We start from the raw sequence: 16,267 nt of genomic DNA on the forward strand, positions 1-16,267 counted from the left end.
TGTTCAGCATAAGAGCCTTTACTTCAGAGATGTAGAGTCAGGAAAAAGAGGAAAGGATGACACTGTCAGCTACCTCCGAAGCATTAGGGATAACCTCTTTAGTTGAAGATATATATAGTGGAGAACCCGAATAAAGATTAGCCGAATTAGCCTCCTTTGAAGAATTATTGAGAAGCTTCAGTTGCATACATTCCTCCATTTAGCAAGGTTTGAAAAGATTTTGTAGCTCATATTGTGAAAGAATATCGCCAGATCACGACAGAAAGATTGTGTAAGGTCCGTGACAGCCGGGCATTTAGAATTCAAAGCAAGTGGACTACTTTAAATAGTTCTCTCTTTGAATTTTGGACATCTTTGATTTTAGGAGTGCAATACTGAGATTTTTCTTTTTTTGTTTTTTTTTACAAAAAAAACCAAAAACAATTCTGCAAGGGAGGTAAAGCAAACATACATACATCATCATATTCAGTTTTCAGTACAGATACAAATCATGTCGCCGGGGGAATAAAGCAAAAAATAGATTATAGGATATCGCAAATTTTTTACAATCAATCTTGAATCATTCCATGCCACACAGTATCAAATATCTGCATGGAATTTAAGCCTCTGACTTTAGCGAAGGCCTTCTTAAAAACCTCCATAACAATGGCCCACCACTCTGCTGCATTACAAGGTCTATGGGAGATCCAAGCTCTAGAAATGGCTAGTCTAGCAGTAACTAAAATAATAGATAGTATTGTGCAGCGTGCCTGATTAACATCCCCCTTGTAACCAAACATGATCTCCTCATTAGAGAATGTCAGATCCAATCGAAGGCGACTTTTACAAACCAGTATAACCCCCCTGCCAAAAAGCCCTTAACTGTGGGCATGTGTTAAACATATCAACAATATTAGCCCCATATTCTCCACACTTGGACAGTTCATCTTATTACTTGAATATTGAGCTCTTGATTGCCCCCACCTAGCTATCTTCTCGGGAGTATAATACAGCATACATATTGTCCTAAATTGTGGTAACCTCAGATTAGTAGACCAAACAGCATCTTTTAGCGTTGTAAGTGCGTCAACCAACATTGTAAGAGTAATTTTAATCGCAAGGGATGAGCTCCATTTTGAGGCTAACTGTAAACAAGGGTTAGGTCTGTCTATGCAAAGAAGCTTGTATGCCGCACATATTACCTTCTTCTGAGGAGGTTCATGTAAGAATATCAATAAGTCTTGACTCTACCGATTTAAGACACTGAGATCTCAACAAAAAAAAAACTCTGAATTGTAGGTATTTATAAGAATGCTGTTGTGGAATCAGAAAGGTATCTTGGAGTTTTGAAAAGTACAAAAGCTATCACAGTGTAAAGATCTTTCAGCTTATCCACCCATATCTAGCCCACTGTTTCACTACCCTATCCCGAAAAATGTTTGGGAGGAGTGGATTATCCCACAGAGGTAGAGAATACCTAGCAACAATTTCTCGCCAGATACAAACTAGACCCCTAGGAGTCTTAAAAGGTACTCTCTTAAAGTAGTTTGGGTCGTGGATCCTGTAAAGAAATCTACAGCTATCCTGACCTAGCAAAAGTTTATGATTGAAATCCTGGCCCCTTTTGGAAAGAAGGCTACATAGCCGGTTAGTAAAAGAAGCCCAGTAGTATAATTTGAAATCAGGGCGCAAAAGGCCCCTTTGGTTAAATGGAAACTTTAAAAATGCAATTGCTCGAAGAGCACGCTTATATCCCCATATAAAGCTACTCACTGCCCCATCTAGGTTCTTGAAAAACAAATTAGAAACTCTTAAAGGAATTGAGCGAAATAAGTATAAAAATTTCGGGAGAATAGTCATCTTTATATTAATACACATACCTATTATACTTATGGGTAATCTGTGCCAGTTCTTAAGTTTTTTAATGACGTTATAGAGTAAGGCGTCAATTTAATTTAACTATAGTTTCAATCTGGGACATAATACGAATGCCTAAATAAGTGGCTACAGAACATGTTCCTATGATATCTGGTGTAAAATTCAATAGCACCTCAGTTTTGTTGGTATTCTATTTATATCCAGAAAAAGACCCCAATTCCATGCTTCTTGAATAATTAGTTCTAAAGATTGGCCTGGGTCAGTCGTAAAAACAGCGATATTGTCTGCGTAAGCATTAACTTTTAATTCATTGGGTCCTGGAGATGGTGGTAAAATATTCTTATTAGCAAGTAGAACAGGAATGAAAGGTTTGAGGTATAAAGCAAACAGTAATGGGGAAAGGGGGCATCCCTGGCGCGTACCCCTATTTATACAAAAAAGCCTAGACTGTGAGCCAGCATAGCTTAGTTTAGTTTAACCTGTGATGTACGATAAAGCGCTTTCACCCATGCTAAAAATCGGCCAGTCATTCCAAATGCAGTGAGAGTAAGCCAAAGAGAGTCCCATGCCACACCAACAAAGGCTTTCTCGGCATCTAGTAGTATCATATCCAGATTAACGCCAGATTGTTGAGCTAAATCGAATGCCATTACGGCAGAATTAGTAGGAGTCGAAGCATCTCCCCCCGCTATGAAACCGTGCTATTGGCTAGAAACCAGTTTAGACATCGAGGGAACAAGAAGATTAGCCAAAATGTTAGTGTATATTTTAGCATCAGCATTGATAAGGGATATTGGGCGATAAGATCCACAGTCTTCAGGTGGTTTTCCCTTCTTCAAGAAAAAGATTATATTGGTAGTATCCCAAGTTGGTGGCACGATGCCTGAATCACCTATCGCTGAAATAACCTTAGCGATGAATGGAGTTATTATATTCCTTAATATTTTATAAAATTCAACAGGTATCTGATCTTCGCCAGAGGCTTTGCCAGTAGGAAGTGAAGCCAAGGCCGTCACAATGTCGTCTGAAGGAATCTCTGAACAGAGAAGAGCAACATCCTCGTCTAATAATGAAGGAAGTTCGGCTCCAGCTAAATAACTGGACACCTCTGTTATATATGATCTGATGGGGCATAAAGATCTTAAAAGGATAGAAATTGTGCAAGTATCGGGCGAGTTTCTGTATGAAGGACATGGTCTGCTCCTTTAATTGCTGTAATTAAACCTTTAGCCTTATTATCAGCTAATTTATAAGCTAATATCTTGCTCACCTGTTCACTGTACTCATATTGAGTAGATTGATATTATAAGCAACAGCCACTTTTTCCATAAGTATCCCTGCTGCTGACTCTCTTGCTTCTATAAGCCTGAGACTGAACACTGTTCTGTTGCCTAATAGCCACTGCATGAGATTGCTCTAAATTAGTTAGCGCTGGGCAAGCCGCTTTGATAGAAGCCTCTCTGGTTTTATTTTTTAACTAATATGAATTGTTTTGTAATGCCCCTTATGAATGTCTTCATAGAATCCCAAACCATGCAGGATAGTAGTAGTGATATTAAAATGTATAAATTCCGCTAACAATTTTCCCATATACAAAATGTACGCGTTATCCGCCAACAAGTGGCGTGGAAATGAAAAAGAGCGCCTTCAAATTGTAACCACTAACAGCTGAATATATAGCAAAATGGGATTATGATGTGACGTAATTTTGGGAGATATCTTCATCTTAGCTGTATGTGGAGAGGTGTGGTGCAGCAGCCAGGGCAGCTGCCTTCGGAGCACAGGGTTCACGGTTTGATCCCTGGCTCCGGCGGCAGCTCAGCATCATGTGACTCTGGGCAATAGCTCACTTAATTTCCGCGACAGCCCCCCGCTCCATGAGACCCGTAAGGCTGAGTAGTTTGTGCTTTACAAATACGGATTTACATTTACATTTTACATACAGTATCATTAACCCAGGCCATATCTATCCTTGAGTACTGTCTTTGAGGATGTGAATAGTATGTAAACCCCGGAAGATTTGGATGTAAAACCTTACACCCGTCCCAAACATTATGTAAACGTGCTAACTACAAAATTGATGCTTGTACTTTCGGCATTCTTAGAGTTGACCACCGGGTAGTAAAGTCAATAGTTTGATTCATAATGCAGTTAAAATCGCCCATGATTATCAAAACCCCTTGCAATTCGAATAAAGTTAGCATAAGTGAATTAAACATCTGAGGGTCGTCCACATTAGGTCTACAGACAGCGACTAGAACATATTTGATTCCAGATATTTCAAGTTGAGCAAGAGCCCATCTCCCCCTAGGGTCTGCTAAGACTTGGTAAGTTTTATATACAAGTGTCGTACTGAAAAGAATACCAACATCCCGGATGCACGAAGACTCTGCAACTGATGCAGCAACAGTTCTGGTGGGATGGCATGGACAAGGACGTTCGCCTATGGATAAAAGACTGCACCACCTGTGCCAGGGCCAAAGGCGACCGCTCGAAAGCCAAGGGACTGTTGGTCCCGTTGCCTACTCCTGCAGGACCCTGGCAAAACATAAGTATTGATTTCGTGTTGGGACTGCCGGTAGACCAGGGATGCAACGCGTTAATGGTCGTGGTAGACAGTCTCACAAAGATGGGGCATTTCGTTCCGTGCAAAAATCTGCCCTCGGCTAGTGAAACAGCCCAACTGCTACTGTCCCATGTGGTGCGGTTACATGGATTTCCAGGAGTGATCGTGTCAGACCGAGACCCGCAGTTTATTGCCAGGTTCTGGAAGACATGGTGCAAGGCTTTGCAAATCGATGTGTCCACATCCACCAGCTTCCACCAGCAGACGGACGGTCAGACTGAACGTCTGAATCAGACACTGAAGTCCTATCTCCGGTGCTACTCGAAAGAAGCAAGCACTTCGTGGGTATCCCTGCTTTGGTTGGCCGAACTGTCCTATAATAATGCGTGGCACAGTTCCATTAAAGAAACACCCTTTAGGGCCAATCACGGATTCCATGCCAAGGTTCTCCCGGTGTCGTTCCCCGCCGAAGTGCGGAATCAGCCCGCTATCGCGTCCCGGTTGAAGGTCCTTTGGGCGCTCAGAAGGAAAATCAGGAGGAACCTGGAACGGGCGAAGACGCTCTACAAGTCGTGGGCCGACCGGCATCGTCAGGAAGGGTCCTCCTATGTGCCGGGCGACCGAGTGTGGTTGTCCACAAAGTACATTCGCTTCAAGTTGCGCAGCATCTTCCATCCCCGGTTTATCGGCCCGTATACCGTGCTGCGCCGTGTGGGCTCGGTGGCGTATCGCCTGCGGTTGCCAGTCTCTATGCGCATCCATCCGGTCTTCCACTGTAGCCTGCTGAACCCGGCGTCTGGGGCTAGTCGGGTGGCTGTTCTGCCGGTGAGCCGATATGGTTATTGGGAATACGAGGTGCGGAAGGTGTTGGATTCTCGATTCCGTCGGGGCCGCCTGTGGTATCTCCTGGCTTAGAAGGGGTATTCGGCGGAGGAAGACTCGTGGGTCCCGTCGTCGGATGTCCACGCCCTGGCCGCTGTACGCCTGTTTCACACTCGCTTCCCGGCCAAGCCTTGTCCTAGGAGGTGCTTGGGGGTGGAGGGGAAAGGGGGGGGGGTTGGGGGCATACTGTCAGGCGCTGAGCTTAGGCGCCTACCCGGCCTAAACTGTGCCCGGGACTTCAACACCCACAACACCCGGCGTCAGGAAGGCGGGGCCTAGGGCTCAAATATCGGAGTCGCGAGCCGGACGGCACGCGTTATTTTGCCATTTGGGAATCCGGAAGCGACGGAGGACTACTCGTTACCGGAGACCCTTCATTCAGCAGCCAGGAGTTGGAGGTTCCCGCATCTTCATGTAGCCGAGTGAAGCGCTGAGGTAAGCGCCTCGACTCCAACACCGGAACTTGTCCAAAGATACGCCCGGGGGCCGACGGGGTGTCGTTTGGTGTCCCTGACCCTGCGTTCATACTTTCCCACTAGGAGGGAGACTACCGCATGGCGCTGTGATAGCGCCGCTGATTCTTTCCTGGATTCCGTGAGCCCGTCCGTGCCGAAACGGAGGAGCGTCACAAGCCTGCCTCAGTACGAGACAAAGTACTCGCTGTCTGTTCAGGATTCCTAAACTCTCGCAACTCGCATTGTTCTAAAGGAAGGGGGACTGTCACTAGCGAGACTTTGTTTGCATTGGCTGCAGTCTTTCTGGAGGTCGGGGGCTGCGTTCTATTTCTCCAGGACTCATAGCCGTGTTTAGGGATAGAGTGGAACTACTGCTTGTAAGACTAGCCTATGCGAGCACGGCAACATTTAGATTATTAAACCCTGGAAACGCTGTAAGTCACAGCAGAGTTTGGATATAATTTGGAACAGGGACGGGGAGGAGTCGTATGACTTCAGTGCCTGCTTGGGGTTTCAGGGCTATGGAGGTCCTTCTTGTGGTATACGCATCGTAATAGGAATTCGATGCATGTGAGGTGAAGTGCATGTGGAGACACATATATTGAGGTGTATTTAGTGAGACCTAAAGAGAGTAGCCATGATGCTTGTTCTGTTATGCTTTGTGTAATCTTTTGTTACAGGTATCCTTTTCCCTGCTGTTCCCTTCCTAATTCCTTTCCCTCACCTGATAGCCCTAGCACTCTGTGTTGGTTGAAAGCCAGAGTCTGGGACGTCTGGAGGTGGAACCCTTTGTGCTTCGGTCAAGACCAACGGAGACGCAGTGGAACGTGACACTTACATCACAAAACACCGAGATACCTAGCGGAGAAATTGGTACTATCGGGTGGCAACAGATCCACTAGGAGCTCCAACAATCTTCTGCTTAAACCACAACCGTTCTCCAAGCAGAAAACATACTACTGCTCCTTCTCAGGAATGGCGCCCAGGATTTGGAATGCCTTGCCCCAAGAAACGAGACTTAACCCATCGGCAGCTTTTTTAAAAAAAGAAGTGAAATCTATTCTTCTAGCCAAATTCACATGATTCTTTGATACTCCCTTGTAAATACGTGATACTAGTGTATGCTAATCTTTACTTTCCTCACCTATTTCACGATATCTATATGTTTTCTATGTTGTTATCTCTGTACTGTAAAGCGCTCCGATACCTGTAAAGGTCTTGTTCGCGCTATACAAAACTGCAAAAATAAATCAATAAATAAAGACAAATAAACAAGCTTGTGAATCAACTTTTGAATCTGCCTCACTACGTGGGTTATCCAGGCCTGTGTTAAAATGAATTAGTGACTGACATCAACCACCTGCTTGACTAATCGAAACCTTTCCTTCTTCCTGTGAATCAGTGAAGTGTGAGGCATAAGATCTTGCCCCACCCCCCCCCCCCATATGTTTCACAATAATCTGGCAATGTTTAAATAGGGCTAGACTTATTTAAACATTGCAGTTAAGTTCTGTTACCGTTTTAAAAATGCAATCAAATACATGATTACCAAACATACGATTTTGATCAGGTAGGCCTTACTAACATGTAAAAGTATCCAGTGTGATAATTAGAAATGGGGGAGGGGTTTTTCAGAACATTTGGAATCCCTTCTTTGACATCGTCTCCCAGCCAGGATACACCTGACAAAAGATGTCAGTGATGGCCCATTAAGAGCGGCTTACTGCCGCTCATTGTTTTCCACTTAAATCAAAGCCCTGTTATCAGCATAATGCTTCTTTGGTCAGAGCCTAGCATCCCACCTGGAATCACTTGAAGCCCCCCCCCCCCCCCCCCCGGGCCCTCCCACAGTTTGATAAACCCTGCCTTAGGATGTAGCCTTTTTACCCCACCAGAATTGAGGCTCCCTCACTTCTTGCATGGCGTCCCTTCCCTACACCTTCTCCTTACAGCTTTCCCATGAACTAGGCATAAAGAAATACTCCACAACCTAGCTTGATTCTCCAGAGCACACAGGCATTGGTGTTCCAAAAACACTCAGAGGGAAGGCATCTTAGCCTGTCTGTGCTAAATACAGGGGCCGCCAAATCAAAGAAGTGTCATTCTCAATCCCGTTGTTGACTGCAACTCATGCACAAGAATCTTGAGTCAGGCATGACCCAGAGGTGCAATACAGTTTCTAAGCAGCTGAAGGTTTTGCGTACACTAGTTATATAGAATCAAGCAACACCATAATTTCTGAACAAGTCATCCGGTACTGGCAAGCACTAGTAACACTTGCAGGGTGAAAATATTATCACCCTTCAAGTGTTACTAGCTCATGCTTCATTAGACCACTGAAGGATCCAGTTTGCAGAAGAGATAAGTTGGCCGTTGGATAGGATGCTTTGCTTGCTCTATGGCACAATAAGTGTTCTGTACCATACCTGGCTTCCAAGCCCTAAAAATGACATCTATAGTCTGCTTGACAATGAAATCAAATGTCACCTTAAGGTGCCACTTGCTGTAAATGCACAACAAGCTGTCTGCAGAAACGCACGCTAATATTGGCACAGGACAATTATTCTCCGTTTAAGAAATGGAGAAGGTAGGTTAGCTAATGCAAACTGCTTGCTGCATTTTGTAGATGGTTTCAAGCCCATAGTCTGTCCAAGTTAAAGGAGAAAATAAAGAGGTGAAAGCATAAAACAAATTCCCACGGCGGTTTTGTTATAGTTTGATTAGCAGAAGTACGGAAACTGGAAACTGTGCACGTCTATTAAGTGAAGGGGGCTTGGCAATGCATAGGGAGAGAAGGGTGAGGTGGATCCGCACAGCCCAGATGAAGTGAAGGATGGGTTCTTCCTCCTCGTATCCCCATTTGGATAAATCAGCATTCATTGATGCCCACAGGTACAGCCTAAAAGGCTTTTCATAGCGAAAACCACAACTATAATATTGTATATTTGAATAATGGCTCCTAATGGAACAGCGTTCACTGAGTGACATGAAGAATCCTTCAAGCCACTGATTTTTCTGGAGATAAACCTCAAGACAGTTAAACACAAGGTGGTAATTTAAACTAAGGAGACATAAATCTTCTTGCTATGAAAACCAACGTAAAATTTGGACTCACCTTCGTGGTTTCCCCATTAGTCGTCTAATTTTGCCCCACTCTACTCTCGATAATTTTCTTGTTTTCAGATTTGGAAAGGACTCTTTCAGACAGACACAGAAATCGTTATCCCCTTCAAATAGTGGCCTGTTAAGAAAATAATTCATACACACTTACTGCAGGGATCAAAGCTGGACTCAAAATGCCTTTGGGGCAGAAATTTGTGACTAATATATACACATCAGGAAAGCATCACATATGTGAACATGACACACGAAGATTTCCAATATATGAAGTATACCACAATCCAAAAATGATTTTCAGCAATTGTTATGTGATTGCAAGCAGTACCACATCCTGTATAGATAACATCTCATGGTTGCTTAATTGCTGTTAAAATAGTCAGTAGTTCTGAAGATGCAAGCACAGAGTACATTACAAGGATTAAACTCGGTGTGAGAAATAAAAAACAAAAATGTTTCATTTAAAGTTACCAGCTCACATTGATAGCTCAGGTTTTTTTTAAAGTTTCTTCCACATCACAATCTCATTTCCTCACACAAAAAGATACTGGATATCATTACATACATTTATAGTTAAAACATATTGAAAAAAATCAATTAAACAATAATATGTGAGGGGCACACTGCCAGCATATCAACAAGAGTCATCTATTGCATTGTGGTAATTGCAGTTTGTACATTTAAATAACCTCTGGTCAGAAACCCAGGATCGGTCACGTCACCTGTAAGAACAGGGAAGGTGCATGATTCTATGGGTCCTACATTAAGGCTTCACCTTCATACTATCCCCTTCCAAAGAGAAGCACATGTTGTCTTTACAAAGAGCTCACAGGGTTGTTCGACCCAATCCCTACCAACGTTGCATACACATCCAACTAGTGCTACAAAGTGACATTCTGACGCTGTGCTGTATAAAACTAATACATGTAATATAAGGAAGGAGATAATGAGACTGGAATTTGTAAATATACTTGAGCTTAAAATAACTAAGCCAGGGAGATTTGTATATCAAGGCTACAAAATATTGCCTATTTAATAATTTAGGTGGTTTAACATTTTTTTTATTTTTTTATTTTATTTAAGAGGTTGTTATTGGATATAAGCAATGTGATACAACGTATACATTTCCCAATTGCACAGACTAGGGGCTCACCTCCCTACCTCTATAAACAAAAAAAAACAACAAAACAATACACAAATAATAAAACAAACCAGTCAATGACAGCACTCTTCTAATGGTCCTTTGTGTTACATACATGCGTTCTACTTCTGCAGACCTTACCACAATGACGTATTGTCCGATTGTTTGTATGAGACTGAGTTGACTCCAGTCCGTGTATGGTTACACCAAGTTCGATTCGCTCTGAGCCAGGAGGTATTCCCGCAGCGCAGCCCATATATCCTTGGGCCGAGAGGCCGTTGGCAGTTCTTCCGCATATAGTTCCAGCTGTTCGCGGCAATAAACCATGTCCTTAAGCCACAGATCAGCTTTCGGGCTCCGCTGGCTGTCCCATGTGAATAGAACCCGCCGTTTAGCTACCAGCAGGGCAACCCTGACAAATCTGCCCACCATAGCTTTCAATTGGGGGACATATCCGAGCAGACACACTAGTGGCGTGCACTGAATCACCTGGCCAGTCATGATGGTTATAAGACCAGTGACTTTTTCCCAATATTGGAATACCAATGGACATTGCCGTGCCAGATGAAGAAAATCCGCCCCATCCCACCTGCATCTCTTACAACAGGCCGTCTCTCTTAGCCCCATCCTGTGCAACATTTTGGGAGTATGGTACACTTGATGATTGAATTTTAGATGAATGATACGCAAGTTGCAGTTTGATGTCAGTCTACCTGTTAACATACAGATCTCTTTCCATTCTGTGTCAGTGATCAGGGGGGGCCATTTCCGTATTCAAACGCTCCAGACTTTAAGGCCCACTGCTTGTTTCCCCCTGAATTGTTTTATACAGCTTAGTTATCAGCTTCTTTCGGTTTGGGGTTAGTAGTATCAGTTGCAACGCTTGCAACGTCTCCGGTTCATCAGGAAAACTAGTGTAGTGATCTTTCATTGCTCGCCGTAGTCTATAACAGGTGTACTGAAATAAAGGCGTGGGATTTTGTATGTAGTCTAAGTCACTACCCGTGATGTACCTTCCTCCTGGATACAAATCACTCATGAGTGTGATGCCTGTGAGAAAGTGCCATCTTTCTTGCATGGTATGCCCCCACTTTCTGCTAAATTGCTGAATGTACTTTGACTGAGTGTGCCCTGGGCTCCTGCCAATCAGGTGCCCAGGGCCTATGTTCCTTCCCTAAACCAAAACCTCCAAATTGGCAAACCCTGGCCACATGTCAGCCCCTGGTAAATGGTACTCTAGGTACCCAGGGCCTTGTGACCAGGGAAGGCCTCTAAGGGCTGCAGCACTCATTGTGCCACCCTTAGAGGCCCTGTACCCTAACACACACACACTGCCCTTGCAGGCTGAGTGTCTGGATACAGGACAAAACAGAGTCGACATGGCACACATCCCTGTATGCCATGCCCACAACCTACACTACCCTGGCATACATCAGCCACCCCACCAGCTGGGTGCCCTATGGCAGTGGTGTGGTCACAGGAGCATGAGCCCTGTGCCCTTACAGTACCCAGGTCCATTCCTGGGCCCTGTAAGTGCAGTGCTGCCATTTAAGAGTACATGGTGCTGGGAGCTTGTCAAACACGAACTCCACAGCACCATAATGGCAACACTGAAGATTGAGAAGTTTGGTATCAAACTGCTCAGCACATTAAACCCACACTGATGCCAGTGTGTGATTTAATGTACCAAGCACCACAGAGGGCATCTTAGAGATGCCCCCTGAAACCTAACCTACAATCCACGTCTCATCTGAGAGGCTGCCTAGGCTGCCACACAGCAGACATGTTGCTGGACCCCTGGGTAGGAGAGCCCCTGCTCTCCTGGGCCTGCAACAATGCACATCCTGGGCGAGGTGCTAGATCTCCTCCCCCAGGATGGGCAGGGGGAAGCTTCAAAGGCATGCCATGCCGCCTCTGTGAGCTTCCCCAGGCCACTGCAACCCCCCACTCTGGCGGGAAGCTTGGCCGGAAACCCCAAATAAGGACAGGGGATGTGCCAGCCTGCCAACCCCACCCCTCAGGTGGGGGAGGCGAGGTGAAGCACATCTCCGGGCGCTCGCCATCTTGAAGATGGGAAGCCCTACCCAATCAGGACTAGGCTACTGCCCCCCTCCCACGGGAGAGTGGCAGAAAAGAGGTGTACCCACCCCAGGAGAGGGACCTATTGGTCCCTGCCCTTTACCTACCTGTAACGCCCCTAAATCTAGTATTTAGGGGCACCCTGAACCTTCCTTCCACAGATTCCGAAATACAAAGAAGAGCAAGAAGAAAGAAGACCTGCCCTGCAGCTGCTAAGAAGAGGAAGACACCAACTGCTTTGACCCCAGCCCTACCGGCCTGTCGACCCTCGAACCTGCGCCTGCTCCAACCCGGCATCTCTTGTGGCCAGCAACCTCACAAACCCCGGAGGACCTGGCTACCTTTTTGCTCTAAGCACCTGGGACTCCCATCAGTAGAGGCTCTACTCAAAATCTGCTTCTAATCCCTGGCATCAGCCCGGAACCGCGAACCCTTCACACTCTGCACTCTCCAAGCCTGGCCTGTGCCGGAGTGAACAAAGACCACGAGGACGGCCCCACGGCGACTGTGACCCCGAGTCCGGCACCCAAGGACTTCCCTCGACGCTCCTGAAGAGGCCTGCAGCCTCAGAACCAGGTGCCCCCCCAACCGCAATCAACAGAGGGTAAGATTTCCCAACACCAAAAGGCACCCTAGCACCCGGCGTCCCGCAACCCCCTGTGCCCAACTCCGGGGTACCTACCTATCCTCCAACTACCCAACTTGCCTCTCGAAGTGGTGGTGGCACCTGAAGAATCTTCGTCCCCGAGCTTGCAGTCTTTCTAAACCGGAGCTTTCCCATTGAAATCAATTGAGCGCCTGAAGGCGCAAAAGCACCCTGCACCCAGCCGTCCGAGTGGCCCTGGCAGTGTAACCTCTACACCTATCTACTTCCCCATTTGCCCTGAGCAAGTGGCCAGGAGCCCAGCTCCCACAGCCGCGTAGCCTGCTAGTCAGCAGACATCAACCAAGGCCCCCCTGCCTCTCATAGGATAACATTGGGCCTAACTCTCTCTGCACCCGACTACCCCTGTGCCGCTGAGGGTGTAACAACTGTACCTGCCTGACCCTGGGAGACCCGTGAGTCTATGCCCAGAACCTTAACTCTGCCAGTCGAGTACTTACATTAAAGCCGATAACTCAATTTTCTCCATAGGGTAACATGGACTGGTTTTTCCTGAAATTTCTTCTAAGTGTGGACTTTTCAAAACTTAAAATATTCACCAAAAATCAGCAGAGTAACGAAAACGAAAATACTCACCTGCTCTTAGGTGAGCTCCCAGTGCTGGATCCTGGTACCCAACACTAACTCTGAAAAATATTCACAACCGTACTTACCAGTAACCCAATTTTCTTCCATAGGAAACCATTGACTGTTTTTCTGTGAAATTTCTTCTAAGTGTCGATTTCTGCAAACTTTAAATATTCTTTACAAATCGTATAAATTGTGAAAACGTAATTACTTACCTGTTTTGGATAAAGGTCCCAGTACTGAGTCTAGGCACCCAGTACTGGATTACAAAAGTAACAAGAACATACTATACCTGCAACTCGAATTTTCTGCCATAGGGAATCATTGACTTTTTTCTATGAAATATTTTCAAAGTGTCAACTTTTAAAATAGCAAAATATTGTCTAAAAATCATAACAGTAACTAAGTCGACTTTTATCACTTGTTTCTAAGTACTGTCCCAGGACTGAATCTAGGATCTAGTCCTGGAATCACAAAAGTAATCCTAAAAGTAATCTATTGCAAATAACTTGAAACTTTAATTGAACTCAATGCATTATTGTGTTTAAAATTGTGTTGCCTATTGCAACCACTTTTGGACTTTCTACAAAAGCCAATTGCATATTGCACAAGTATTTATATAAAGCATCTAATTCTGAGAAAGTATATTTTAATACCTATTGTTGGTTCTAAAATAAAACAAGCATATATTTTTATATATAAACCATTGGCCTAGAGTTCAGTTATTGAGTGTGTGAGACCATTTGCTGGCTGAGTGTGCAACAAATGCTTTACACTGTCCTCTGATACTGCCTTACTGCTCGACCAAGCTACCACTTTAGAGAGTAAGGTTATATCTAACTTTAGCCTCTGCCAAACCTCTGGGGACTGTGGACTCTGTACACCCTGTACCCATTTGGGAACAGTATATACAGCGCCACCGTTATAGGGCCGCGCTCACGAGCTACTGATAGGGCAGCATGTCCTGCTATGGGTAATGCTGGGGCATAAAGTGGAAGTTTGTGTGTTCGCTTCCCAATTTCCTGCCACGCTGCAATAGTGACATCTATTGTGTTTATCTCAGATTTAGGCGTCTGTCTATTAGTGTTAGTAATGATGCTTCTCAAGGGTACCGGGTGCGCATCCCCCTCCTCCACAGCCACATGCGGAATGAAAGCATAAGGCTTAAACCAAAAGTACGCATATTGAGCCTGCCCACATAAATAATATACATAAAAATCCAGAGCATTAAATCCCCCTTTTTCGTATGACAGGGTTAATGTATGCCAGCTGATCCTCGGTTGTTTGTTGCCCCATATCAGTTTCAACAGCTGAATTTGAACGGTTTTAAAAAAAATGCTTTGTCAATGGGATAGGAATATTACAAAATAGATACAAAAACTTCGGAAGAACGACCATCTTTATCAGCGCTATACGATCTGCCAAGGACACCGGCAAGCCGAACCAGCGGTCAATTTGCTGCACTAACACAGAGTATGCCCTGCCATAGTTCTCCCTGACCATCACCTCAGGGTCCCGCTGGATCCACACCCCTAAGTACTTGACTGGTTCCTCAGACCACATTAGTGAGAATTCGATCTGCGGCGAGGCTGCGGCTAGTGTCAGGGGAATAATAACAGATTTTTCCCGAATTATCTGAAGACCTGAGAAGAGGCCAAATTTGATATATTCACGAATAACCTGAGAGAGATAGCGCTGCGGCTCACGAACATAAAGGACCATGTCGTCGGCGTATAGAGAAATTCCAACTGGTCTATTCTGAAAATTCAGAGCAGCAGCCCTGTGGGACTGCCTAATTTTACACCTCAACGGCTCCAACACTATAGCGAAAAGCAGGGGGGAAGGGGACAGCCCTGCCTGGTGCCACGCTCTATGCAAAAAGGCTTCGATGTGAACCCGCCCACCCTGACCCTCGCAGAGATTTCAGTATATAGGATCTGTATCCCACAAATGAAAACGGGAGGAAACCCCATTCTGTTTAGGATACGCAACATGTATTTCCATTCTATAGAATCAAATGCTTTTGCGGCATCCAATACCACTGCGACAGCCGACAAATCAGGATTCAGCACATGGAACATAGCAAACATGGTGCGCAGGTTAAGGGAAGTAGAGCGGCCCGGTATAAACCCAGCTTGGTCCGGGAGCACAAGAAGTGGCATTAGGGGCTGCAGCTTGGTGGCCATAATTTTTGCCAATATTTTGGCATCTAAGTTTATCAATGATAATGGGCGATAGGAGTCACATCACGAAGGAGATTTGTCTTTCTTCAGCAATGTTATAATTAGGGCTTGTCTCATCGATGGAGGTAATTTACCAGAGTCGTGAGCTTCCGCATATACTTCTAGCAAGTGTGGCTTTATAAAATTCCACTGTTTGGCCATCTGGCACGGGAGCCTTATTATTGGGCATAGAAAAAATGGCCTCCTTGACATCACTCTCTTCAATAGGTAAACTTAAATATTTCCTGTGGTCATCGGAGAGCCACGCACAGGCCGTGTCTGCCAAATAATCATTCATAGCGTCGTCAACAATGCCCCCTCGGGAGGTATACAGAGAGGCGTAAAAACTACGAAATTGCTCCACTATGGCACTTTGTGAATAGTGAGCTACCCCAGCATCATCAGTTATATGGTCAATCTGGGGGTTGTCTGGTCGTTCCGATAGCCTATTTATCAGCACTCTGCCCGGCCTGCCCCCCTCGCCATAAGCCCTGGCCACATACCTCTTGGACAGATATTTCATTTCCGTGTCCGCCAAGGAGTTATATTCCACTAGATGTTCGTGTATTTGAGCCAAAACCTCATGGGATGGTGCACTGCTGTATTGAGATTCTAGGACCCCTAGTTGCTGTTCGATCTTATGCAATTGTCCCCTGATATCTTTGAGGATTCCCGCTGAGGTACTTATATAGACCCCTCGGATCGTCGCCTTGAAGG

At 45.2% G+C, this 16,267-nt stretch overlaps 1 protein-coding gene across 2 annotated transcripts in view; it reads right to left on the minus strand.

Moving 5' to 3' along the window:
- LIN9 (lin-9 DREAM MuvB core complex component) overlaps nucleotides 1-16,267 on the minus strand; it is a 490,456-nt gene that overhangs the window by 239,287 nt on the left and 234,902 nt on the right. For both annotated transcript variants that reach the window (XM_085610417.1, XM_085610416.1), the window contains one exon: nucleotides 8,876-9,001. In XM_085610417.1, the coding sequence (XP_085466543.1) occupies nucleotides 8,876-9,001 (126 nt within the window). The remainder of the gene's footprint in view (nucleotides 1-8,875; nucleotides 9,002-16,267) is intronic.

The sequence above is a fragment of the Triturus cristatus genome, chromosome 6 (genome assembly GCF_964204655.1).
Source record: "Triturus cristatus chromosome 6, aTriCri1.1, whole genome shotgun sequence".
Classification (NCBI taxonomy): domain Eukaryota; kingdom Metazoa; phylum Chordata; class Amphibia; order Caudata; family Salamandridae; genus Triturus; species Triturus cristatus.